Source organism: Pteropus alecto, unplaced genomic scaffold (assembly GCF_000325575.1).
Source record: "Pteropus alecto unplaced genomic scaffold, ASM32557v1 scaffold88, whole genome shotgun sequence".
Taxonomy (NCBI): Eukaryota; Metazoa; Chordata; class Mammalia; order Chiroptera; family Pteropodidae; genus Pteropus; species Pteropus alecto.
The window spans coordinates 3,335,123-3,363,023 of NW_006494611.1; the positions used below are offsets into that span (position 1 = coordinate 3,335,123).

General features: G+C 33.9%; 1 protein-coding gene and 1 pseudogene across 4 annotated transcripts in view; one reads left to right on the forward strand and one right to left on the reverse strand.

The window, feature by feature from the left end:
* VPS8 (VPS8, CORVET complex subunit) overlaps positions 1-27,901 on the forward strand; it is a 232,022-nt gene that overhangs the window by 9,651 nt on the left and 194,470 nt on the right. For 3 of the 4 annotated variants that reach the window (XR_003044270.1, XM_006925797.2, XM_015599949.2), the window contains 7 exons: positions 2,586-2,830; positions 3,714-3,782; positions 9,265-9,395; positions 13,223-13,316; positions 16,769-16,801; positions 17,748-17,802; positions 25,739-25,863. Coding sequence is in view for 3 of the 4 variants with exons in the window: in XM_006925797.2 (XP_006925859.1) it covers positions 2,678-2,830; positions 3,714-3,782; positions 9,265-9,395; positions 13,223-13,316; positions 16,769-16,801; positions 17,748-17,802; positions 25,739-25,863 (660 nt within the window). In the remaining variant the exon portion in view is untranslated. Of the gene's footprint in view, positions 1-2,585; positions 2,831-3,713; positions 3,783-9,264; positions 9,396-9,791; positions 9,954-13,222; positions 13,317-16,768; positions 16,802-17,747; positions 17,803-25,738; positions 25,864-27,901 lie in introns of those variants that run through there. The other variant, XM_025042260.1, reaches the window with a different exon arrangement.
* Positions 23,181-23,298, reverse strand: LOC112474260 (annotated as a pseudogene).

The window sequence follows — 27,901 nt, forward strand, 5'->3', positions numbered from 1 at the left end:
TGCTTGTGTTGTGGGTTGATTTCATTCTTGCTAGAGAATCTGTACCTAAATTGTAAATTCTGTCTGTAATGGTGGGTCTCCAGTGACAGATGCATAGTAGATGTTTGGTTGATATGTGTTGGATAAATGACCTCCTTTTCTGCAGACCCAGGGTTTGGGTGGAGGGTGGAGGGCGGGAGTGCTGCCCATCCTTATTATCATTGTTTAGAGAACAGTGGAAATAACTCTTCCTCACCAGTTTCATTTTAATGAATTATAGTGAAAGACTCTGGCTTTTTTATATAATTTCTGTTACTAGAGGATTTTTGATTGGCAGCCTCCACAAGAACCACATGGTTTGAAGGAGCCCTTACCAGAACAAGAGGAGCTGCTCTGTGTAAACAACACAAATGGCCACAATATTTCATCTTACAGATGTAGAAATAGAGAGGGCTCCAAAAGGATATGGACAGATTGACAAAGGTTATAGGTAGGAACTGATAAAGTCCAGATTCAAACCTGATCTTAATTGATTCTTTGGCTGTGTTCTCTCCACTTTGCCACCACATCACATAAATCACAGGAGCTCAGTGAGGTGAAGACTGAGAAAGGAATAGGGTAGCATGGCGGGATGATGTTCTTTCTTCAGGGAATGTTGATTATTTGAAACTTCTGCAAGGTGGGTTGGTGTTCACAGTTGCTGACCTCTAACTCCAAGTAGGAGATATAAAAAGAGCCAGAAAAAATTTTCCTTTCTGAGTTGTTATGGAAAGATAAACGTGAAGAATGAAACATTTTAGGTTATTGATCACTTAAATCAAAGCTTTCTCTTTTTCTTTGTTGTCATTTCCACTATTAAAAAAAAAGAATAAGTCTCAATAATTGACCTCAGGCACCACTGAATGTGAATTTTACATGTTTGCAGACATTCCTTGACTAATTGTAATTATTTTTGTTAAGTAGTACAAATTAGAGTGAAGCTTATTAAGTAATATTTTTTATGAACCAATTCCTCTTTGAAGAAAGATGTATAAATGCTAGTATTGCTACTGTATTTGGCTTATTGCAAAAGAAGCAGTACATTTAGTAACTAAGATCGGAAATGTACTTTCTAATGTTACCAGATACAGAGCGCCCTCAGTTATGTTTTCTAGGAATGTATTTAATAGCTCGTGTTTTATAGAACAGAACCTTAGAGTCTCTCTTCTGGAACGCGTGAAAGAAGTTAGTCTGCATTTAGTAGTATACCAAATGTACTAGCTAGAAAAAAAATGGTTTCAGTTCTTAAAAAACTAGACTTCATGAGTTTATGTGTCTTACACATAGTAGATATTAATTTCCTTTAGTCTGACAAAACTGAAACATTGAAAGAAGTGAAATTATAAATACTGAAAAAATAAGCCTAATTAGATAAAAATTTGAGTTTTGGGCATGTTATATGTATATTTAAAAACTAATTCTCCACTCCCTTTTAAAAAATTAGTTGTTTCATTGGCTTGGTGGTTAACAACATTTTTTCTGCTTTCACTTCACTGAGGAGTAAGAGCAGAGTTTTATGGTGGGGAGAGTTGTTGGTAGCCGTGGTGATTCTGCCCCCTGTGGGCGGTATGTAGTTTGAAAAAGCTTGCCACTGAGAATTCCTGCTAGTTGATGGGTACTGTGGAAAACATCATCTAGAAAACAAAATGACCTTTGTTTTTATTGTCATTATTACTATGGCATTGTTTATATTTTCATATTTAGCTTCTTTAAACCGGCAGAGCTAAGTGATAGACTTTTTAAAGTTTGGTCACTTGGAGCCTAATTATAACACAAACTAAAAACATTTAAGAGTAAATTTAATCAATAAACTTATTATTCCTGAATATGTTTTTAGTTTTCTAGAAATTATGCAAATTATCTAAATTTTTTTGATACAGCATTGTATTATTCAGAGCTGTGAAATCTACAAAAAAATTGCATATTTTTTTTTAGTATTTCTGTTTTCCTTGAAAATGTCCATGTTTATGACCAGCTTTCTTCCTATAAATCTCTAGTTAACTATGAAATTATTTTATCCTGGCATCATTTTTGTTTACTGTAATAGATCTGAATTTTTGGTTATGCTAGTTTCCTATTAAATGACTAGCTAACCATTCTGGGACCTCTGTGTCTACACAAGGCTTCCTGAGAGATCTGTGGCCCTATATGGATACCAATGACAAAATCGGTCTATATGCTTATCTGCAGGGGAACTGGAGATCTACTCTAAGGTTTGGGAATGTGAGGTAAAGGTTAATTGCAGTTTTTGCCACCAATTTACCATTCATGCTCTTAGGTACACAAGTCTAGTTACTACCAGGTCTAGTGACTGAGTTTATCTCGTTTATCACTATCACTAGACTTATGACTTTTGGTGATGAGTCACTTCGTAGATTCCTGAGTTAGATGTTCCTCCTTTGTGCTCCCATAGAAACCCTCCCTCATATCATACACCATACCCTAGTATTGTTTTCTTTTTGCCTATAGTCAGATGATTGAATTTCCATGTAAGTCTGACCAAGTAAGTCTTCAGAATGTCCAGTTGAGGAAATCTAAATGACATATTTTTTTTCTTTTTTGAAAAGAGATCATCATTCAGGTCATTGTGATCTAAGACTCAGAACAAAACAAACAAAAACTTACTTGGATCAACAGAATACAATTATTAAAAGTAAATATGGAAAATGAACCAGACCATGAAAATGTGGAACAGAGTCTCTGTGCCAAGACTACTGAAGAAGAACTGAATAAGTCTTTCAATCTAGAAGCTTCACTTTCAAAGTTCTCTTACATAGATCTGGACAAGGAATTGGAATTCAAAACTGATCTGGTAAAAATTCAGCTTCTGTCAAGAGATATTGTTTAACCAAAATGTTGGCTAGAGTGTACTTCATGACTCAAAAACTCCAAATCTATCATTTTTGTATGGATTAATAGGAGTCTATGTACAGTTTTATAAGATAATAGCACTTCATTTGTATAGTTCACTTCAATTTCTGAACCACTTTCATGCATGTCCTCATTTGAGCTTCACAACACTGATAATCTATTTTATAAAGGAAGAAACTGAAGTGCAGCTACGTTAAATGACTTCTCAAGATCATATAATTAGTGGTAGGTTTAGAATTCTTGCGCAGTGATTTTTTTTTTTTTTACCATTGATTTGTAATTAATAGGTTCTTGTGACCATGAGAATATTTAATGATATATTTGGTGACCATGAGAATATTTAATGATATATTTGGTGACCATGAGAATATTTATGACAAATTGTTGACCTAATTATTCTCACCATAATTTATGAAATAACTAAGAAAGGCAATGTCAGACCTTTGTATATTGCTTATGGCTTATGTCAAAACTTAGAAAATTAGGGCATGTCATAAAACATGTTGTTTTATCATGTCTAAGAAAGCAGATGCCAAAGTCCTTCAACAGAAGCATCTGGAAAGGGCTGTCAGGATGGTGCAGTCAGTTAATATGTGTCCTTGTTAATCACAGTATATGTGGATAGGAAAGGAAAAGATTCTATAGTCTTTTGACTGATTCTTAATACCATGGATTTTTATTGAGTTGTCTTTCTATGTGAACAGTTTGTGATGTGTGATATGTTTGTTTCTTAATTGATAATTGTTCTAATCAATTAAAACACCCTCCCAATTATAAGAGAGAAAACATTATTATGCGAGCATTAATTTATTTTATATATTTAGATTGATGACAAGGAGTTTGATATTCCTCAAGTTGATACTCCTCCAACACTGGAAAGCATACTAAATGAGGTAAGTGTATATTAATGATCAATATAATTTTACGGCATTGATTTTAATATTTCTGGGTTAATTATAGTGTATGTATCAAGAGCTACACTGTTCAATATGGGAGCCACTAGCCACATCTGACAATTTAAACTTAAACTAATTACAATTAAACAAAAATGAAAAATTCAATTCCTCGGTTGTATAAGGCACATTTCAGAGTCCACACATGCTAGTGGTGACTATAACGAACAGTGTAGACACAGAATATTTCTGTGGTTGTAGAAAGTTCTTCCTGACAGTACAAATCTAGATTGTGAGCCTCTCAGGGGCAGAGGCCATGTCTTGTTCATCTCTGTGCCCAGTACAACGCCTCATACTTGGTGGATTAAAAAAAAATGTTTTATTAAGTGAGTTGAAATACTAAATTCATGTCACTTTTGAGATTTGTATTGTTTTGATAACGTCGTCTCTACCAGAGATATTCAAATAGCTCGTCTTCTGACACGAAAAAGCATCTGCAGCCTTGTAATGTAAAGAAAACAAACCCTCCATAATTTATCTTATGAGTGCCATAAAATGATGTTATTCTTTTCTGAATTAGCAATCGTAAAGGCTTTATAAAGGAACTCTGTAGAAGTATATGTTGATAAAGTATGTCGGTTTTTATGTACCCTGCATCTGCTGACAATTCTTCCACTCAGTCTTCTTGATCTCTTAAAAACTTGCTTAAGACTCCCTTTAGAGGTTTTAGCTTTTAATTTGAGAAAGATTTTTTAATGTATAAATCTGTTTCAGATCCATGGTTGTATATTTTAAAAGGTAGTGATGCAAAGGTTCCCCAGCAGAAATGCCCACTGATCTTGCAGCTCTGAGTGAGCTGGGCCTCATTCATTATTACTTCTTTACCTACACTACTTTCAGGGTCATAGTCAACACTCTACAGAATGCAAACTACTTTCTCTGAGTTATTACTTTCATTTTTCTTGCATGACTTTTATTCCTATTTTTTATATTAGTTGATGTCGCCATTACTTTGAATATATTTTAATTTCACAAGTGTATGATCTGTGTTAAGACTTAAGCATTTAAAATTTTGACAAAATAGGTTTTGGTCAATGAAAGAATAGCCTGTTACAGTGATATTTATTTATTGCTTTCTAATATTGAGGAAATCTTTCGTTTAGAGATGAAGAGGTTCATTTTAGTCAATTTTGTTATGGTATTAATCACATCTCATTTCAATTACTTTATTAAGTGTGAAATAAAAATAACCTTAGAGGATTGTGTACAAAGCCCTATTTGTACATATTTATATAATAATGGCTAAGAAAATAAGGCTTATGTGAATGAGACTGTAGTTCATAATGAAGGAAAACCATCTTTGTACAATTTATCTACTAGTAACAGTACAATCATTAGTGGTTCACTGAGAAGATAACGCTGTTATCCTCAGTTGTAATTTGGGTGCCTCGTGTATTTGGGTCACAGTGTTAGATACTGGTATTATAAAGTGCTGTATGACTGCCTCTGACTTTGAGAGAAAAATGAGACTGGAAATTGGCCAGCCTTCACACTTCAAGGGAGCTAAGCAGGTGAAAAAGTGGAAGTAAAAGTAATTTAAGTTGTGGAACATTATGAAGACTGTAAGGAGGAAAAGGTATTAAAGAAAATGATTTTTTAAAAAGAAAAAATAGAAAAGGCAGAAGTAGAAAGTGTAAATAAGCACTTGCTCCAGGATATATGGGTGCAAATATTCTATAATGTTCATTAATATCAACCTGAAGAGAGGCTGAGAAGAGATATCCAAGATAGTTTACAGAATGGAAAGGTAGAGAACACTGAGACATTTTAAATCTCAGAACTTAGAGCATGAAATAATGTTGCTAGGCCTTGTCATCCTTTGAAACTGTTATCTCTGAGGTTTTTAATTTTGAAATTCCATTCTCCAGCCCTAACAACCTCCCCCTCATTCCCTTACTTCCATTAAACCTGATCTTTGACCTCATCAAAACCAAGTCTCTTGATCGTTCCTGGTCTCCCAGTCTGAGTAGTCCTGGCTTCACTTCAATCTAATTGTTGCATTGTGCAGTCAGAAATTTCTTTTGAACTTTTTATTGAAGTATAACATTCATATAGGAAAAGTGCACAAATCATAAGTGTACAGCTTGGTGAATTTTCACAAACTGAATGCCCTGTGTAACCAGAATCCAGATGAAGAAATAAAACATTACTAGCATCCGAGAAGCTTCTTTTTGCCCCTACTTTATAGAACCCCAGGATAATCACTATCCTAACTCACTGGCATTGATTAGCTTGTCTGCTTGGAACTTCATACAAATGGAATAATACAGTAAGTGCTTTTGGGTGTCTGACTTATTTCCCTTTAGGTTAATTCATATTTTGCATATAATTGTTCATTCTCGTTGCTGTATAAAATTCTTTATATACTATTATTTATTCATTTTACTGTTAATGGACGTTTGTGTAATTTCCAATTTCTGGCTACTGTGAAAAATGTTGCTGTGAATATTCTTATTCATGCATATACGATCTATGTATACACATACATACATGTACATACACACACTTACACATTTTTGTGGGTGTAAACCTAGGAGTAGAATTGCTGGGTCATTAGATATGGGTATGTTGAGCTTTCGTAGATACTGCCACTGGTTTTTCAAAGTAGTCGTAACAATATATACTTCCAGCAGTAATATGTGGGGTTTTGGTTACCATAACCTCATCAACTTTTGAATTTTTCTCTTTTTCACTTATTCCTTCTTATAGTGGAATCACATCATAATTTTAATCTGAATTTACATCAAGACTGATGAAATTGGGTACCTTGGCATATATTTTGGCCATTTGGATATCTCTTTTGTGAATTGCCTTTTTATGTTTTTGCCCACTTTTCCACTGTGTTTTGTTAACCTATTATGGGAACTCTTTATGTATGATAGATATAAGCCCTTTATTAGATATTTGTATTGCAAATATCTTTTTCCATTCTCTGGGTAACTTTTTTACCTATTAATGGTTTCTTTTGATGATCGGAAGTTCTTAATGTAGTTCAGCTTATTAGGTTTTTCCATTATGTTAGTTTTTTTGTGTGTGTTTAAGAAAATTTTGCAGATTCCAAAGTCATGATGATACTCTTATAGTTAAAAAAATCTTTATTGGTCTACCTTTCATAGCCAGATCTGTAACTCATCTATAATTGTGTGAAGTGTGAGCCAACACCATTTACTGAAAAGAGGTGTCACTTTGTTTTAAATCAGGTGATCATATATGTAGGTTTGAGTCCATTAGTCTTTCTGTACTTGCCCATATCACATTCTAATGTTTGAATCTGTATAATAGATCTCAATATCTGCTAGTTTCAGTATTCCCGCTTTGTTGTTGCTCTTTAAGAATGCCTTCCTAATTCTTGGTCTTTTGTGTTTCCATGTAAGTTTAGAATCACTTTATTAGTTTACACATACACACCAGCTGAAATGTAATAGATTGTGTAGATTTTACACATCATTTTGGGAGAATTGATACCTCTGCTGTATAGCTAGTAATTTTAAATTCAGCCGTATTGATACCTCAGTTCTCTTCTTTCCTTCACTTTTCCTTTGGCTTATTCTTGTAAGCCCTCAACCCTGGCTTAACTTAGCTGATCTGTTTTCTTTATGTCCCCAGGCTGCTTAAGAAAGTCAAATAAGATTCTGATCGACTTCTTATTTAAGACATTTGTGCTACAGTTCTTATTTCTGAATTATTTCCTTTCCTTTCAGCAGTTATTCCAGTCTTGTACAGCTCTCAAGTAACATGATATCTCCTTGCTAATCCTAACCCTGTTCTTAGAAGACTTGTGTGTGTGTAGCTATCTGAAAAGCAGTTGGAAATATGGGCCTAAACCTCAAGAGCAATGTTGATATTGAAGATACAGCTTTTGGAGTCATTAGCATGACAAGGTACTTGAAGCCATAGGTATAGATTAGCTTGTTCATATAGGAAGTGTGTGAAGTAGGAAGAGAAAGGAGCTAAGAGTATAATCCTGGAGAACAGAATCATTTAAAGGTTGAGCTGAGGAAAAGTAAAGAACATGACTGATAGAAGAGGCCATATAAGTTGGAGGAGTGCCAGAAAAAGAGAGGTACTGGAAACCATGGGAACAGTAAGTTTCAAGAATAGCAAGTGGTTAGTAGTGTTAAATGATGCATAGAGGACAAGAACATGCTAACTGAAAATAACCCAATGGATTTGGCTCATAGTTTCAGCAAAGATAGTGCTCAGTAGCTAGTAATGGGTGGAGAAAGTAGAGATGGACTCCTCTCTTAAGAACATTGATGGAAATAGTAAGGCAGAAGTAGTCCAGAGAAGGTATGATCAGAACATTTTTCTTTAATGTCTTACTCAGAATCCATTTGTTCAAGGCTAAACTCCTCATTCTGCTTTATCTGTTTTCTTATCTCAATTAATAATATCACCTTTTGCTTATCTGCTCAAGCTAGAAATCTTGGAATCTTCTTTGACTTCTCCCTTAATCCCTCCATTTAAATGGTAACCAGGGACTTAGGATTTTAACTCAGTAATGTCTCTTTAATAATTCCTTCTCTTGACCTCTTCTGTTGCATTCCTAGACTGAACTTTCCTGTCTTTTCTTGACATTACAGTAGCCTTCTTACTGGTTCTTAATAACTTCCCTGCCTCAGTCTTCCCCTTTACTCTCACCCATCTTCACACTGCCCCATTTATCTCACTAAAACATAGTTCCCATTATGTGTATCCACTTAAAAATCTCAGTTGTCTTCTTACTGCCTACTATATAGTACACTCATTCATTAAATAAATGAGTGCTAATTATATGTCAGGCATTGTGCTAGGCACTAAGGGTACAGTGATGGACAAGATAGATATGGTCCCTGCTGTCACCTAGCTTAATGGAATATAAGGCTTTTTATAACTTGGGCCCCAGCTTATCTTTCTAGGATCACCTCCAGCTCCTATTCATATACTCCATTCATTTTGGTCTACTACTTTTTTTTCCATGGGCAAAATACATATTGTGAAATCACTGAGTTTGCACATGCTGTTGCACAACCCAGAATGCCTTTCTTCTATCTGCTTGTCATATTTCTCACGATATACTATTTATATAGTCAGGTGGTGTTAGTTTTCTTCTAATTAGCCATTGGCTATTAGTTAACTAGTAAAGCATCTATACAGATTTGAATTTTAAGAAATATTCTGTAGCTAACAATTATCTGCATAACTTCTCCCACTTCTTCTACAACAAAGGAATTTTTGGAGTGAGCTCTTTGTAGAAAGAGATATCTATCTAGAGTCGAAATTTAATTCTGTACTATGCCTTTTTGGTTAGTAACAATACATGGAAAAGAGGTGAAAAGCAGAAATAAGCCTGTGAATGTTTTGGAGAAACCCATTAATGCCTGTCTGACTTGTAGAGTATTTGGAATTTTTAAATTTATTGATCCATATTCTTCCAATTTAGACTGATGATGAAGAAGAGTCTTTTGTTCTCGAGGATCCTACTTTGTTAAACATTGATACTATTGATTCTCACTCCTACGATACTTCATCTGTGGCAAGCTCAGATAGTGGCGACAGGACTAACTTAAAGAGGTAAGTATGTATTCATTTTAATCTTGCACATGAAATATTCGATCTTTTAAAATGTAAATATCTCTTTATAGTACAATATGGTCTGCTGAAGCCCTTCATAGAAAGTAGAAGGCCCACTCGGATAGAAATAATATGCTTATTAGACTATAAAAATTTTGGCACTGGTGAGGGGAGAGGATAGAAAGGTGGATGTCATAACCAGCGTCTTCTGCACTCCCAATAGGGAGCCTTAATAACAGCCAGGGACTTCTAGAAGCAGTAGAGCCCTTGGAGGGAGCACAGATTAAACCTGGCACAGTGTCTATGGTGGAAACGTGGAGCTTGGTTTACTTCACCACCCTTCTGTTCCCTGCACTCCTCACCCGCTTCTTCCAACTCTCTAAGGTCAGCTCCAGCATTCCTTCATTCCATTGGAATGGGTTCAGAGGAGAGTCAAAAAGATGATTAAAGATTTGGGAAGAGGACTTCTAACCCTAAATAAGTTCATTTTGGCTGCTTTTCACCTTCCAAATTCTTGGAGAGCACATGAAAAGGAAAGAGAAGTGGAGGAAGCATAATGTAAATACTTTATTGAATTCATATGTAACTTCAATGTTGATAAAGTTGTCTTTGTATTTTTCCTCTCTTCTTAAAGTTTGCCTGTATCAGTGCTTTCTTCTTTTAGGTTGTTACCTGTTATGGTGCAGGGGCCATTGCTGGGTATATTAATTTGTTTGTCACTATTTCCTACAAATAGATAACTTAAAGATTTTTTTTTCAGCTTTATTGAGATATAATTGACATCGCGTAGATTTAAGGTATACTGTGATTCTTTGATATACATATATATTGTGAAATGATGACCACAATAGGGTTAGTTAACACCTCATCACCTCACATAATTGCCATTTCTTTTGTGATGAGAACGTTTAAGATCTACTCTTTTAGTAATTTTCAAGTATATAATACAGTATTGTTAGCTATAGTCATCACGCTGTACATCAGATCCCCAGAACTTATTCATCTTATAACTGGAAGTGTGTGCCCTTTGACTAGCATCTCTGCATTTCCCCACTCCTCAGTCTGTGGCAGCTGTTCTACTCTTTGTTTCTATGAGTTTGGCTTTTTAAAATTACACATTTGAGATCATACAGTATTTATCTTTCTGTGTCTGACTTATTTCATGCAGGCATAATGCCCTCAGGGTCCATCCATGTTGTTGCAAATGGCAGGATTTCCTTCTTTTTCATGGCTGAATAAACCATTGTGTGTGTCTGTGTGTGTGTGTGTGTATATGTATACATGTGTATATATGTATATATACACACACACACATACACACACACACACACACACACACACACACACACCACATACACATATACCACATTTTCTTTATCCATTCATCTGTAGATGGACTATTAAGTTGTTTCCATGTTTGGCTATTGCGAATAATGCTGCAATGAACGTGGGAGTGCAGATAGTTCTTTGACATAGTGCTTTCATTTCCTTTGGATATATACTCAGTAGTGGAATTGCTGGATCATATGGTAGTTTTATTTTGAATTTTTTTGGGGAACATTCTTACTGTTTTTCATAATGGTTAGACCAATTTATATTCCCACCAATGGTATACAAGAATTCTCTTCTCTCTAGATCTTTATTAACACTTATTTCTTGTCTTTTTGATAATAGTCATCCTAACAGGTGTGAGGTGATATCTCATTGTGATTTTGATTTGTTTTCCCCTGATGATCAGTGATGCTGAGCATCTTTTCATGTACCTGTTTGGCCATCTGTATCTTTTTTGGAAAAATGCCTTCAGGTCTTCATTTTTTATATTGTTTTTTTTTTTTTTTTTTTTTTTTGCATTGAGTTTGTAAGAGTTCCTTATATATTTTGGATATTAACCTTCTATCAGAGAGATGGTTTTCAAATATTTCCTCCTTTTCATTTTGTTGATTATTCCTTCTGCTGTGCAGAAGCTTTTTAGTTTGATGTAGTCTCATTTATTTATATTCGTTTTTGTTGCTCATGCTTTTGGTATCATATCCAAAATGCTGTTGCCAAGACCAGTGTCAAAGAACTTTTTCCTTATGTTTTCTTCTAGGAGTTTTATGGTTTCAGGTCTTATAAGTCTTTAATCCATTTAATCCATTTAATTTTTGTGAGTGGTGTAAGATAGGGGTATAAATTTATTCTTCTGCATGTGATTATCCAGTTTTCCCAACAGTATTTATTGGGGAGAGTATTCTTTTACCATTGTGTAGTCTTGGCTCCCTTGTCAAATATTAGTTGACCATACGTGCAAATGTTTATTTCTGGGCCCTCAATTCTGTTCCATTGGTCTATGTGTTGTTTTTATGCCAGTACCATACTGTTTTGATTACTACAGCTTTGAAGTATAGTTTGAAATCAGGAATCGTGATGCCTCAAACTTTATTCTTCTTTCTCAAGATCGCTTTGGCTAATTGGGGTCGATTCTATACAGTAACAAGAAAAATTCTGAGAAAGTAATAAAACAGTCCTGTTTACAGTAGCATCAAAATGGTAAAGTACTCAGAAATAAGTTTAACCAAGGAGGTGAAAAAACTATACACTGAAAATTATAAGACATTGATGAAATAAATAGAAGATACAAATAAATGGAAAGATATCCTGTGTTAACAGATTAATGTTGTTAAAATGTCTTTACTACCCAAAGCCATATATAGATTCAATGCATTCCCTATCAAAATCCCAATGATATTTTTCACAGAAATAGAAAAAATAATGCTAAAATTTGTATGGAACTACCATAACATAAATGTTTTTGGTGATATGGTCATTAGCAGCTTAAAAGATATGGTGTCTTCTTTTTGTCTATATGATAATGTCAGAATTCCTTTGCATGCATCATCCTGGACCCTTTTTACCATTTGACCTAATCTCTAAGCAATCCCACTCCCATCCTCCTGGTTCATGCCTTTTGTATACTTATATTCTCCACACACACTGTGCACCTTTGTATCTTTATATTTCTGCTTGTGCTTTTTTGTAGCCTGACAGACTCCTAGTTGTCCGTCAAGGCCAGATCAGATGTCCTGTCTTCTACAGCTGCCCCTGATAGCCCCCTAATAAAGTAGGATTAAGTTCTCCTTTATTTCGTTTCTCTAGTGCTTTACTCATTATTTTGTAATGTTTATCCTTTAAGAGTGAGTTTCTTATTAGTCCCTCTAACTAGGCTATGAGGTCCTTGAGAGTGGGAACCTTGACTTTATTATTTTTATCTCCAGAGCATGCATACATTTAGTCACACAGAGTAGGTACTCAATGTTTGGTAAAAGTTTAGAAATTATTTTTGGATTGTTGTTGAGTAGGGCAAATAAAAGGAGCTGTTAGTAGGAGCAGCAGAGAAAGAGTAATGAGTGTGGAATTTGAGGTGGTTGAAGAATGAAGTGGTTATAAACAGGAGGAGGGCAAGAAAGGTGGGCAAGTGTGGAAGGCAGGTAGAGGTGATGTAGACATTAGGGCAGAAGGAGTGCTCTATAGGCAATCTTTTAATGAATAGTGGAACCTCTTGCTATATATTATGTAAGGTGGGCAAGGAACAGTTTGAATCAGTGAAAAAGGAATGATGGCTTTATTCATTTTTCTGTTTGTGTTTCTCTGAAGTTCAAGGTGGGTTTAGTACATCTTAATGTGAGATTATTAGATTCTTTATATCTCTTTGCAAAACAGCTAACAGATAACATAGGGTTTTTTCTGCCTTACTTATTTTTGTTTTTTTTTCTTTCAAAGATTTAAGACCCTGCCTTTTAAATTTTTTTCTGTTCTTAAACTGTTTTGTTTTCTTTTTCTTTTTTTAGGAAGAAGAAATTACCTGATTCTTTTTCACTTCATGGATCAGTTATGCGACACTCACTTTTGAAGGGAATTTCTGCGCAGATAGTGTCTGCAGCTGTAAGTATTTTGTTCTCTTCCCTCAGCTTTATAACCTGCATAATGAAGTAGGAATGAGCATAAAACAAAGCACAACACTCCTTTTGGCCCGAGGCTTAAGAAAAACAGAATCTGGCTTCATAGGTTTTGTGTGATTATTTTTGACTCATAAGACATGCCTACACATCTTGACGTAGAAATTAGTGCAGCCATGAAATAAAGGTCTGCTCGGAGTCTCGGGTGTGCCTAAATGAAATATGGCAGCAGGCCTAAAAGAAACACTATCTGCTTTTTCTGTAAATTCCTTTTCAGTTCAGTTGCCATCTTGTGTATTTGGTTGAGGTAGAGCGCTTGTTTTTTCAGTCTTTTCATATGGAGAAATGATTGTTCAGAATCTTTTATAACCGAGTGATCTTTTTTAATAATTCACACAGTCTTTTCATGTACCTTATTTAATTTACTCTTATAACTTTGAAAGTAGGTAAAGCCATATCCTATTTTCAAATGAGACAGGCTTAGAGAGGCGATATTAACTTGTCTTACATCATTGGGTTAGGAGATAGCAGAGCAATTACTTGAAATTGGGGTTTCTGGCTCTAAGTCTAATGCTTCTTTCTTGTGAAATGGAGGTGGTATTGGTGAATGTGTCCAGTGTATAATGGCTGGAACAGAATCTGGGAGTTTTTTTTTTGAAAATTATTTCGAGCACCAGGATAATGTAAAGATATTTGATAGTTCATCAAGACAATAGACGTTGATTCTGGTATGTTTTGTAAAATTTTTCTTTGACCTCAAAGCCTTTCATTTTATGTAGTCTTTCAATTTTAGTTTTCTGAATTCAATATATAGATAATAGTTAATAATAATAACGGATCCATACCCCAAGAACTTTAATGTGTTATTATGTTCTTTTCATGAAATTTAATTAGTGTTTTGCATACTCAGTTTGGACAAAGTTTTGATTTTTGAGGAGGGTAAGAAATAGATACAGAAGAGGCATCAGTATACCATAACCACATTACAATTTTCAGGTTTATTAAAGAAAGCTCCTATTTTATTGCAGATAAAAAAAAAAAAAGAAAAGAAAAAGAAAGAAAAGGAGAGGAGAGTGTTCTCTGTGGGCAATTGGTATATCCTGACCCAGCTCATGTATCATGAAGTCAATTTAAATAGATGGTCAAGCAATGGAGGAAACCTGGGCAATTGTCCTTCCTCTTTAGGTGGGGAGTAACTCATATTTGCTAGAATGGGAACCACCTGTTGAGGATTACATTTCCATGACGTTTTCTGAATTTAATCCTTATGTAGGTGATGAAATTCATTCCTTTCAAAATCAAGATGAACCAGAACAGTCATTTGACCCACCTGTGCAGTTTAAAAAATATTTTGAATAATGGAGACTGAAATAAAACTTAGACACTGAACAATGATTAGATAAATCTGTTATTTAAAAGGATTTCTCTTCTCTCTTGAAGAGGAGGGAAAAATTCTAATAAATCCCAGAGTGTTTGCATTCTATTCTTATTTCACTGCTATGGTTGAGCTCTTCTGGTATGTTAAAATGAAAACTGCTTTTCCTGTGACAGTCTTCATACTCTGCCTTCCTAATTTTGGATTACCAGCTCAATTTAAGTTGTATGCTTTTCTGTGATGGTTGGTTTATTAACCTGTAAAAGCTAGTTGTATTTTTGGGTGTCCCTTCTGAATAGTTGTTCAATAATGCCTTCAGCCATGTGCGTAATGATGTTGTTAGGGCTCCCTGAGGCCTTGATCATCATGGCTTTGTCACGCATGCCCGGAGAACACTTAAGAGAGATGAAACTTTTCTAGTTGTTAACCTCATTGTTTAATTTTGGAAGTTGCCTCAAAGTAATGACATGTGACTATGTTTAAAATTAATTCAAATTAATTTATAAAGTATATTTGTCATTTTTATGGTCACCTAAGATAAAAGAGATACCTTAGCACAGTGGTTTTTTCAAAATGTGTCTAGTGCGTAAGAATCTCCTGGGGTGCTCATTCAAATGCAGATTCCTGACACATCTCAGACTCACCAACTTGGAGTCTTTGGCAGTGTAGCATGGAGATCTGCATTTTTACAGGTATCCCAGGTGATTCTAATGCACCCTGGCTTTTGATAACCCCACCCTAAGATGTTGCAACACCAGTACTAAAATTCTGTAATCTCTAAAATGCTTCCCACATCTGTGGTTTTTTAGCTTTTAAAGTTAGCCGACTTCTGGTTTCATTATTGAGGTTCCATTTTGAATATTGAATATTGTTTCTGTTCTTCATCTGCTGTCTCATTCTTTTTCCCTGTCTGGGACACAAATCAATCATCAAATATTTATCACATATTTTTTAATTATTAAGCATTATGCTAGGTGAGCTTTATGCACACATATCCACACAGGCCTGGGTATATCCTGCTGTTGAGGACATGGTACATAGCAGCCTTGGTGACTGTCCCTCATATCCCCATGCACTGGAGAAAGTTTTTTAAGTTAGTTTCTGGGAAGCTCTATAAAGTTGGATAAAATAAATTCTGCCTTCTGAGAGATTATAACTGACCACATTGATAGGGACAGACATGTAGAAGTGATATAAAGAGCCTAGCCTGGGACCTAGAAGCCCTGAGTATGAGACATAGTTCTACCACTTGGAATAATCTTGGGCAAAACTGTTAAACTCTTTCATTTTCTTAATCTGGAAAATCCTAATAATACCTATTTTATTTGTCTCTCCTGATTTGAGAATCATATTGTGTAATACATGTATATGAAAGCTCTTTGCTATTACAGTGCTAATCATCGTTAAGTCATTACTATTATTTAAAGCTATGGAAGCAGCATATAGATACTCTTACATTTATATGACACTTTACATTTAGTATGATCCTCAGGACAACTCAGTTGAGGTAGATGGGGTGGTATTTGCTATTTCCTTGAACAGATAAGACTAATATCCAGAAGGGTTAGGTGACTTTCCTAAGATCATACAGTTATGGGTAAGGAGCTGGGACTAATTTTTAATTTTTTTATGCTCGAGAACTGACTGAACAGACCCCGCTGAGGTTTTATTTAGGGGTTGTATAATCTGCTGCATAGGAAGCTCCTACTTAAAGAATATCCGTAGCATATGTTTACCTTTTCTAAAACCTACATGTATTCCTACTGTTTTGACACATAGTACTTATACTTTATTCACATTATTGAAAATGGAACCTCTTTCCTCTCTTTTTCTTTATATATTCATTTATAATCAGTACCTTTCCTGAAGCAACTCTTGCTCTTTATATTTTGTTGGTATATTACAACTTTTGTAGTTTCTTAGTTGGGACAAAAACAAAGGTTCTACCTCTTGTCCGAATTGATTTGGATGAAGATATCTGTAAAGAGAGGCCCTTATACCATTATCTGTTTTATAATGAGAATATCATTTCAAAAACTTTTTTTTTTCTAAATTTTATTTAGGACAAAGTAGACGCTGGCTTGCCTACAGCAATTGTAAGTATCCTTTAAATAATCCTTTAAAGGTAATAAATTTTCTATTTGAGTTTTCTTAGATTTCTTCTTCTAATGTTTAAAGTTAATACATAAATTATTGTGACAATAACTTTATAAGTAATTTATTGACAGTAAATCAGGTTTAAAATTTATCTATGTTGAATGTTCTCTTTCTAGTGTATTGTTACTCTTCAGGCTTTTGTTTGAAAATCACATAATGGAATGATGATTAGCATTTTCCAGGTTTATTTGTATGTGGTTATACCCTGCCGAAGTAAATTTGCTCCTTCTGTGACTTGGCCTCATTTTGGTCATAGGGAGTGGAAAACAGTATTCGGTAGAATCACTTTGTGGTATATAGTACATTTAACAGCTCTGAACTCTGTTGCTGAGCCTGCCAAGTAAATCTGTGGAGTGATTATAGAGAACTGGGGCAGATTGAAAGCACACTAGTGCCCTCTTTTTCTGACTACTTCCAGCTGTCTCCTGTAGCTTTCTTATTAGCTGGTTAATTGGTGAGGAAGTCAGCTGAATTTTAAACATTTCTAGTGCCTTTTGGCTCCTGTGATTAAACTAAAAGAGATCTTTCTAATCCTTTCTCCACACCTCATAGGAAGTTCTTGGTTGGGTACCTAAAGTACTTCTTTGTCTGGATCCCTGAATTAAAAAAAACTGCTTTAGAGGAAGCTAAGTGTCATGTTTTTGCCTATAATGTTGAACATATGATATTTTGATACTGTTAGCCTTAAAGTAAATTTAGAAGCATTTCCAGAAATAAAATGTCCTGAGTTTCATTTCCCGTTTTGCCTCCTAGATGAATTTGTCCTTATTTGTAATACTTGGTATGTCATCTGGTGCCTAGGGGAAGAAAGACCAGCAAATTCAATTCTGTTTATTTCAAGATCCTTGATATAATATCTTAAAATATAATCTCTTTTGTTCTCAGGCAGTATCCAGTCTGATAGCAGTGGGTACATCTCATGGATTGGCTTTAATATTTGGTAAATTTTCTAAGTGTTTTCTTTATTTTAAATATTAAATATTCTTTTGCGTTTTATAAGGTCTTTTAATCATAGTTTATATAGTGAACTTTATTTACTTGGAAAAGACAGGGAAACTTGAAAAGTCGCAGTCAGTATTTTTATAGTTAAAAATTACTTGACTCAGCTTCATTTTTTTGCTTGTTGCAAGTTTATTTTCTTTATGCATTTATAAGCTGTCATATCTTTTGACTCTCTGCAGACCTAGACAAAAAGAATATGAAGTTGAAAGGAACCTTCAGTTGTCATGTTGTCTGCTTCCAGTTGGTGGTTGTGGTGGTGGGGGGTGATTTTTGATTCTGAATCATAACTGAGTAATAGGTATTCTAGAAGATCTTCAGAAAAGAGATTCCCAGGCGTTCTTAGTGATTTTCAGTAACTCTCACTGCCAATAAATTCTTTTTCATTTCCATTTAAATCCCATAATCATATTTTCTTGGTTGAGAAGAGAACTAGTTTTATTTGTATGATAGAGGTTGGTTTTAAGTATTTTCTCTTTTTTTTTAATCTGAGACAAAATAATCCTAGTTTCATTAATCTTTCTTTGGTTTTTAAATATAGTACCATGAGCAGAACATTTTGTTCTTTTTTCTTTTTTTAATTTAAAAACTATTAAATAATATTTTCCTGTCATTTTTAGTGGTCTCCTCTGGATCTTAAATTTTTTTCATCTCTCTTAAATGGAATTCCTGATGACACTGTATTTCATTTAGGAATCTACAGGATATTGTATAAGGATCACTTGGGAATACTTTATAGCAGAACCACAATTTGATCTCTGTGGGCCGTACATCTTTATTTACAATATTAGTTATTTTCCCTTGCTTTTGAACAATATGACTTCCTATTTATAAAATTTTCTATTATGCTAGAAGCCTTATTATGTGATTTTTCACACCTGTCTTTTCCAAGGGGATTTATTAAATGAAAGTTTTGTTTGGGGATGAGAAGAATAGAAACAAAAATATAGTTCTCTTGAGCAAACTATAGAATTGATTTTAATAATTTTTTCTCAGTTCATAATTGATATGATTTTCTATTGTGTTCATGATAGAAAATTTAGAAAACATTGATGAGCAAAAGGTTGAAGATATGAAATACCAAATTTTCCCATGCAGGAATAGTCCCTAACGTTTCTGTATAGCCTTCTGATCATTTTTTTGTCTGTGTGTGTGTATGTGTGTGTATACATACACCAAAATGGGATCATGTAATGGTAATCTGATTGTTCATTATAAGGAACATCTCTCCATGTAATTATATATTCGTGTGTAACATTTTTAATGGCTACATAGTATTCTTTTGAATGGATTCACCATAATTTACTAACCATTTACTATGATAAGACATTTAGGTTGTTTCTAAACAAACAGTATAGTGATGAACATCCATCCCTGTTACTACATTTTTGTGCACATGATTACTTAGGACAAATTGCTAGAGGAGGAATTGCTGGGGTCAGGGTGTGAACATTTTAAACTTCTGATATGTATTGCCTAATTGTCTTCTAGAAAGTTTTACCAGCTTGCTCTTCTATCATGTGTAGGAATGCTTGTTTTCCTATGGGGGCATACTTAGTATTGGACTGATAGAATTTGAGGAAAGGATCTTAAAAGATCTTTTAGTTCGGTTCCCTTATTTTACATGTGAGGTGGTTGAGAACCAGAGAGGCTAAGTGACATGCACAGAGCCAAGGTTAGAATCAGGAATATGGACTCCTGGGTCAGTGATTTTCACCATTCTGAGCAATTCTCCTGTCTTGAGAGAAAAGGAGGCAAATTCCAAGATACATGAAGAATATGATATATTCCAAGATATAGGAACTAAGGTGAATGAGGATAGAATATAATGCATACGTTTATCTGTGAGCAGAATACATGCTGAGTTTTTGTTCCTACTTACCATTTTTCACTTTTCTTCAACTCTACTTTAACATTCCCTCCTTACCATGAGGTTATAAGAATATGTACCTACTTATAATCAAACTCATGTAGAACTCACTGCAGCAAATTAAAATGAACATACTTAAAATAAAAACTAGCAGAATAAGAGTATATTATCTTTTGCTTCTGTCTCCTTAATTTCCTTGGGCCAGCTTCCTAATTTGCTTTAGATCCCAGCAGCTTTCTTGTAGATATGATGAAATAGTAAACTTTCATTATAGTTTTATGGAAAAGAAAGTATGCCAAAGTGAACATTTTGAGAAAGAATCTTAATATTCTGGTTATATTGTGGGTTTAATCATGCAGTTAATAAATTTTACTCATTATTTTTGTAGGAATCAGATATTTGGACAGTGAATTTTAACAGATGAATTAAAATTTGCTTGAGAGCCAGGAACAAATGGCAGAGTAATAATACTACAAAGTGTCTAGGTTAGATATGAGTTAAATCTGATTTTTTTAAAACATCTTCATTGATCATTTGGAAAAAGTGTGGAAGGAAGAACTATTCTTGTTTAAGTACCTAGATTCTCTTTTGGAATAGAGGCCCGGGTCACTCAAATAGTAACCATTTCAAACTCCATAAAGGTTGATGTATGTTGCCTATTCTTTGGAACTATAGATATGTGGCATTTATTGTGTATCTTGGTTGTTACCTATATACAAGGTCCCCAAAAATTCACATCTTAAGATGTTTCTCTATTCCAAAGCCCTTAGTTTTCCATTTTTCAGGTTGTCAGCATAATGTTTTTTTTCTATCAAACTTAATGGACTTGGATTTACCTAGTGTGTTGTAATTTGAATATTATGCCTTTCCTCTTTTCCCATATTGGTACCTGAATGTAGTCATAAATGCTGGAGACATTATTTAATCACATTTAGTATCATTCATACAGATAAAGTTGGTCACTTAAACTCTTGAAATTTTACCTGTCTTTTCTTTGAACTTTTGAACTGATTTCTTGCTTTTCTCTCTTTTAATCTTCTCTATGGATTCAAAGGAAAAGGTATAGTAATTTTGGTTTGCATGAGTGACTTTTTCTTTTGACCTTTTTAATATTGAAAGAGAATGCTATCAATTAGTGCTCTCTTACGAAATGCTTATTGAAGAAAACCAGCTAATTCAAAGATTGGTTAGAGCAAGGAATTGTTAAAAATTATAAATTTATGCATACCTTTACTGTTGTAACTGAAAATATGTAAATATTCTTTTTTCCCTCAATCTTTTGATATAGTCCAAAGCCTTTACTTTGAGTTTGTATCTGCCAGTTAGAGGTCTGTGGCATCTTTTTTAGTGTTAATTGCATCAATAATGGGTCATGTAAAATTTGCACTTTTAATTTTTAAAAAAAGAGGTAAAAGCTTAGGCAACTGTGAATTAATCAAGGAGTGCAAAATACTAGATTTTCTCAAAACTTTTCTTCAATCTTCCACACCTATCATGTCCGTACCTTATTTCGTGATAGTTTTTTTTAAAGCAATTTAACAAGTTTTTCTAAAGCATTCATTTAGTTTTCGTAGAAACAACAGCCCTTTCTTCTCCACTCTTTTGTTAATTAAGTTTTTAAAGTACAGCAGTGTTCAGTGGCATGAACAGGTTTGGGAACCAACACAAATGACTCTTCATAAGTGTCAGCATTCTAGAAAATAGCCAATTAGCCTTGGGGATTCAGTGTGTCCTGGGCTTTAATCAGTAAGCTTTATAGAGAGGATGAGAACTTTAATTCTGTGTGTTGGTTAGATGGGGGTCAGGTAAAGGTGTTTCTACTGTTTTATGATCATTAATGATAATGTTTCTTAATATCTCTTTGCTTATCCTTTGGTCTTGGAGAATATTTTAATATGCTCAAAGGGAAAGAAAAGAGTAATATTAAAGAATGGTGAACACTGGCAATAAAAATAGAGCTCTAAACACACTTAAATTTGATTTTTTCTAGGATCTAGGTATTTCCTACATTGATGGTCTTTTAGGAACTAGTTAAATTAGGGATGAAGAAATAGAAGGTTAGGTTAATTTTAGTATATGGAGAAAAGAAATTCTTGAAGTGTAGTCAAATTAAAATTTTATAGCTGTTATAGACTATGCATTCATTATTTGTGACTTTTCTTTGCTATTCAGCACATTACTCTTAAGCCCAGAATATGCTGGAGTGCTACCTTAAGCAAAGAATACTAATAAAAGAAATAGGTATAATTTATTGCAGTATCAGATAGATGTGCTTTTTGTGGTATCTGGACTTCAAGTTCTCTTAATTAATAAGCTATTTATTTGTTAATAATTTCTTACATTCTTACCATTTTGTAGTTTTCAAATTTTTGTAGGCATTTTCTTATTTAAGCTATATGCCAATTCTGTGAAGTTTATAGGAAAAATGGTAGTCTCATTTCTTATTTCCTGCTCAGAGACATTTGCTTCATAAGGACCCACTCTAATTTTTTTTGAAACTAAGTCGACAATGCCAACCAAATGTGATGTGTGTGACTTTATAAATGCAATTGGATGTACTGCCGTACTACTAATTTAATCTCTTTTCTCCAACAATAAAGAAAGGTACTTCAGAGAGTAGGGGGAGAATAGAATTTTTCCTTTTAAATTAATGAGATCAAGAGCCCCCTCTGGAGGAGGAGAATGTAGAGAGTGCTCTGATTTTCACCTTTCTTGTTTCTGTCCATGTCCTTTTGTTTTTTTTTCCACATAACTACAGAATTTAAATGTTTGGAAGAGGTTTTATTTTTATTTTTGTCAAGTACCTTTCTCTGGAATTGTCCAGAATTATCTAGACTACAGAATGTTTGGTTACTCTAGCAAAGAAACCTCTCCAACCAAACTCTGCTTTCTTTTTCCTACAGAAATCTATCTTTCCTGAATTTAGTCTAAATTGTGTAATAGCAAGTTTGTTAATATGGTACCATAAAAATAAATGTATAAAGACAGCAATAAGAATTGATAAATATCTTTCGGAGTTTAAATAGGTTATATTTTAATACAGTATGTATCACCTCATAGCTATGCTACCTTATAAAGGGATATTATAAAAACAATGAATACATTGTAAAAATCAAGAAAGAAGTTAAGAGTATTTTCATTAACACTGTCCTGTGGCATGTAAATTTAATACATCTTTCAGAAATGACTAAAGGTGATAATTTGGTTCCTTGTCTTAGCTAGTTTTTAGTATATAGGACCCATAGTCAGAAAAGCAGAGTCGTGTTTGGGTTTTTATTTGAGAAGTTAGATACGTCTTTTTCCTTCCCTCTTTTCTTCTCTATTTCTTCTTTCTTTTTTAAAATCATTAATTAATTAATTAGTTAATTAATTAATTAGGCGAGGCAACCTTTGGTTGACCTCACAGATTGCAGTTGTCAGTTTTCAGTCCCTTATTTTTTTATTTTTTATGCCTGCAGCACCTGGTCTTCCTAGGTGGTCTCCCATCCAAGTACTAACTAGGCCGACCCTGCTTAGCTTCCAAGATCAGATGGGATTGGGCTTGTTCAGGGTGGTATGGCCGTAGACTTCTTTCTTAGTGGTACCCTTATTCTCTATTTTTATCATAATCCTTAATTCTTCTATTCTTACTTTTCCTGAGCTATGAGAATACTTAGCCTAATTTAAAGTATGAAGTTTGTTAAATCAGAAAGCAGTAGTGATTGTCTCTAAGTATTGGTGGATCAGAACTGTATAAAGTTTGGATCTCAAAACAGGAATTACAAAGGATCACAGCTGGATGCTATTCAGACACCATTCTGAGCCTGGTATAGAATTTCTGCCTTTGTCCTCTTACTTTTAGTCTAGCCATTGCCTACAGGCATGCCCCAAAGTAGTGGTATGTGTAGAACACTGTTGCCCAACCATTGTATCTTGACAGTTTGCAAAACAAGGTATATGGATAATCCGCTAACTGCATAAGGCATCCCTGACAAAATAAGGATCATGGGAAACATCATTTTTTGCAGGCAGTTTCAGTAAAGCAAAATAAAATGCGATGTCTTATTTAGAGTTGGGAATATAGAATAAAGGAAATTTTAATGATTTGAATTAAACTGGGAGAGGGAGGAAAATATGTAAATGAGGAAAGGGTAAGGAAAAAATCTAATAATGCTAGATATGAATAAAGATAATGACTTTTAAATACATTAGACTTCGTTTATTTATGAATTTTATTCCTTTTTGGATGTTTATTTTGATAGACTAAAATCTGAAATGATTTCAGTAAATTCTGAATTTTCTATGTGCCAGATACCATACAGCCATCAATTGTGTCAGAATTCCTTGGGGAGTTGAAGATTACTATTTGAACCAGCTTATGAACACAAAAATATTCTTTTGGTGTTCACTTTGGATGGGCAAAAGGACTTAGATATATTATTCCCTAGACCTGAGAGTAAATGTTTTTGGGCTTGTTCTGATAACCAGATTCATAGAAAATCTTATAGAAGGAAGATTTGCAGATGTGGGAGCTCTTCAGATGATTGTCAGATACCTCTGAGTGCAGGGTATTATGGGAGTTTAATTCACTCATGACCTCCAGCCTTAGAGATGTCTTAGTTTAATAGTAAAAGTATGACATTCTTACCTCCAAAAAGTAACAATTCAATAATGTTTAAAAAAAAAAATTCAACTGAGTAAATTTTAAAGATCTTACTGTCTTTATTCAATGATTCATGAACCAGGCAGCATCCCATCTAGCAGACAGAAAGGAGCTCCAAGAATCTATACAAAATGAAAGACTTTCACAGGCAGAAAGGAATAGGACAAGGAAGTTAACAAAAGCAAAAAAAAAAAAGCAGATTGGTTGTGGCATGGTGACCTTCCTTTAGGGAATGACAGGGGTCTGTCAGGCAGATGACCTAACTACTACTGACTAGGCAATTCCCAATTGATTGGTTTAAGATTCTGTTCCTGGGAGAGGCCGAAACTATAATTATGTTAAGTGTTAAGTCTCAGTATGGTGACAAGGGGTTTAGCAAAAGTGACTCCATTTGGGGCCTATTGTCTTGTTTTTAACAGTAGTTTAAGGGAGGCACAAACAATTGCTGAGCAAATTGAGAGAAATCCAGACTGTGCAATTATGGCAAATTTATTTATTTTTCTCCCTAAACAGTTAAAGTTTGTAGGCATGCCTTCTTACATTTAAATTTTTTACTTCATTGTTTTCAAGTGGATACAATAATGAATGCTATACAAAATAAGCATGCCTAGGAGAAGCCCTAGAGGAATTTCTTTTAATTATTAGATAATAAAGTTTAAATATATTTGAGTGCCTCATGGAGAAATCAGAGGTGATTAAGACAAGGTCCTTGCCCTTAAATAACCTAATCTAGTAGAGATTTGAATTATTTGCTTTTAGCATATTAGATGTTGATGCTTGAAATAATTTTCTTAGTTTAAATATTTGCTCTGTAATTTTGTTTGTACTGTTAATTTGTCTAGTAAATCTTTTCTTTATGGATAATATAAATGTAAACTTCAGCCAAATTCTTAATTAATAAATTTTGATTTTTGAAGTTTTAAAGCTACTTTAAAAGATGGTATTCCCTGTAACTTTGCATCCTGAAAAATAGCAAAGAATACAATTCTAAAATGAGAGAGATGAAAGATAGTTTGTTTAAGGAGATACAGATTTCTTACGGATTTTTTATTTATTAGCAAGTTTTGTGTTATGCATCCTCAAAGATAGTTTTTTCCTGTATTCTTAGTGTCTAATTCAATGCCCAGCCTATAGTAGGTGCTTAATGCATATGTTTTAAAATAAGTGTAACTTATATTAACCAATGTTACCCCAATAAACTTAATTTAAAAAAATTTAAAATAAAAAAATAAAATAGTGTAACTTCATCATTTGATTCTTTTGATTCTTGTTTCCTTCCAAGTTTTTGATAATAAGCTTACACTAAACATATATTTATTCACGCCTTCCATTATTTTCACTTGATTTTATAAATTGCTTTTTTAGATCAGAATCAAGCTTTGCGACTCTGTCTGGGTAGCACTAGTGTTGGAGGTCAGTATGGAGCCATCTCTGCCCTCAGTATTAACAATGACTGCTCAAGACTTCTCTGTGGCTTTGCTAAAGGACAGGTAAATATGAATCTTATTTTATCCATAAGACAATGTTAAAATCAATTAAAAGAAAAACTAATATCTCTAGATCAATACCTTGAAGACCAAAATATGTGTTATAAAGCGACATGTCTGTAGAGCTAACCTGAGATTGCTCAGTCTGACTTTTGCTCAAAATTTTTGATAATTGTTATTGACTGAGCCAGAGTATGTGATTTTTTTTTAAAAAACTGAGGTATAATTCTTATATAACATGTTAGTTTCAGGTATACAGCATGTTTCAGGTATACAATATTTGTATATACTATGAAATAACACCGTAATAAGTCTATTTACCATCCATCACCATACAAAGTTACTGTTTTTGTTCTTGTGATGAAAACCTAAGATTTACTCTCAGCAACTTCTAAATATACAATACAATATTATTGACTGTAGTCACTATGCTGTGCATTATATCCCCATTACTTATTTTATATCTAGAAATTTGTACCTCTTAACCTCCTTCATCCATTTCACCCAAGTCCCCCTCCCCTTGGCCACCACCAATCTGTTCTCTGTGTTTGTGAGTTTTGTCTGTTCATTTGTTTTGTTTTTTAGGTTACACATACAAGTGAAATCATATGGTATTTGTCTTTATCTGACTTGTTTCACTTAATACAGTACCCTTTAGGTCCATTCATGTTGCTAATGGCAAGATTTCCTTCTTCTTTTAAGGCTGAGTCGTGTGTGTGTGTGTGTCTCTCTCTCACATCTTTATTCATCCATTGATGGACACTTATGTTGTTTCCATATTTTAGCTATTGTAAATAATACTACAATAAACATGGGGGCGCAGATATCTTTTTGAGTTAGGTTTTCATTTTGGGGGGTTAAATTCCCATAAGTGGAATTGCTGGATCATATGATGGTTCTATTTTTAATTTTTTGAGGAACCTCTATACTGTTCATATTTTTACCATAGCGGCTGCACCAATTTATATTCCCACCAACAGAGCACAAGGATTCTATTTCTCCACATTCGCCAGCACTTGTTATTTCTTGTCTTTTGATCATAGCCATTCTAATATGTGTGAGGTGATATCTTATTGTGGTTTTGATTTGCATTTCCCTGATGATTAGTGATGTTGAGCATCTTTTCTTGTACCTGTTGGCCATCTGTATGTCTTTGGAAAAATGGCTATTCAGATCCCTTGCTTTTTTAAAATCTATTTTTTTTTCTCTTGAGTTGTTTGAGTTCTATATATATTTTGGATATTAACCCCTTATGAGTTACATGATTTGCACATATTTTCTTCCATTCAATATGTTGCCTTTTCATTTTGTTGATGGCTTCCTCAGTGTGCAGAAGTTTTTTAGTTTGATGTCCTACTTGTTTATCTTTGCTTTTGGAGTCAGATCCAAGTATTTATTGCCAAGACAGATGTCATCTGTGTTTTCTTCTAGGAGTCTTATGATTTCAGTCTTAAATTCAGATCTAATCCATTTTGAGTTAATTTCTTTTGTATAGTGTAAGATAGTGATCTAGTTTTTTGTTTTTTGCCCATGACTGTTCAGTTTTCCCAACACCATTTATTGAAGAGACTATTCTTTCCCCATTGTGCATTCTTGCTTCCTTTGTTGCAAATTAATACGTGTGGGTTTATTTCTGGGGTCTCTATTCTGTTCCATTGATTTATGCATCTGTTTTTATGCAAATACATATAGTTTTGGTTACTATAACTTTGTGATGTAGTTTGAAATCAAGGAGTATGAAGTCTCCAGCTTTGTTCTTCTTTCTCAAGATTGCTTTGACTATTCAGGTCTTTTATGGTTCCATACAAATTTCACCTCCTTGGTTAAATTTAATCCTAGGTATTTTATTATTTTTGATGTAATTGTAAGTGGGATTGTTTCCTTAATTTGTCTTTCTTATAGTTTGTTGTTAGTGTATTTCTCCTTTGATTTCTTCATTGACCAATTGGTTATTCAGTAGCATACTGTTTAATCTCCACATATTTGTGATTTTTTCAGTTTTTTGATTTCTGGTTTTATACCATTGTGGTCAGAATAGATG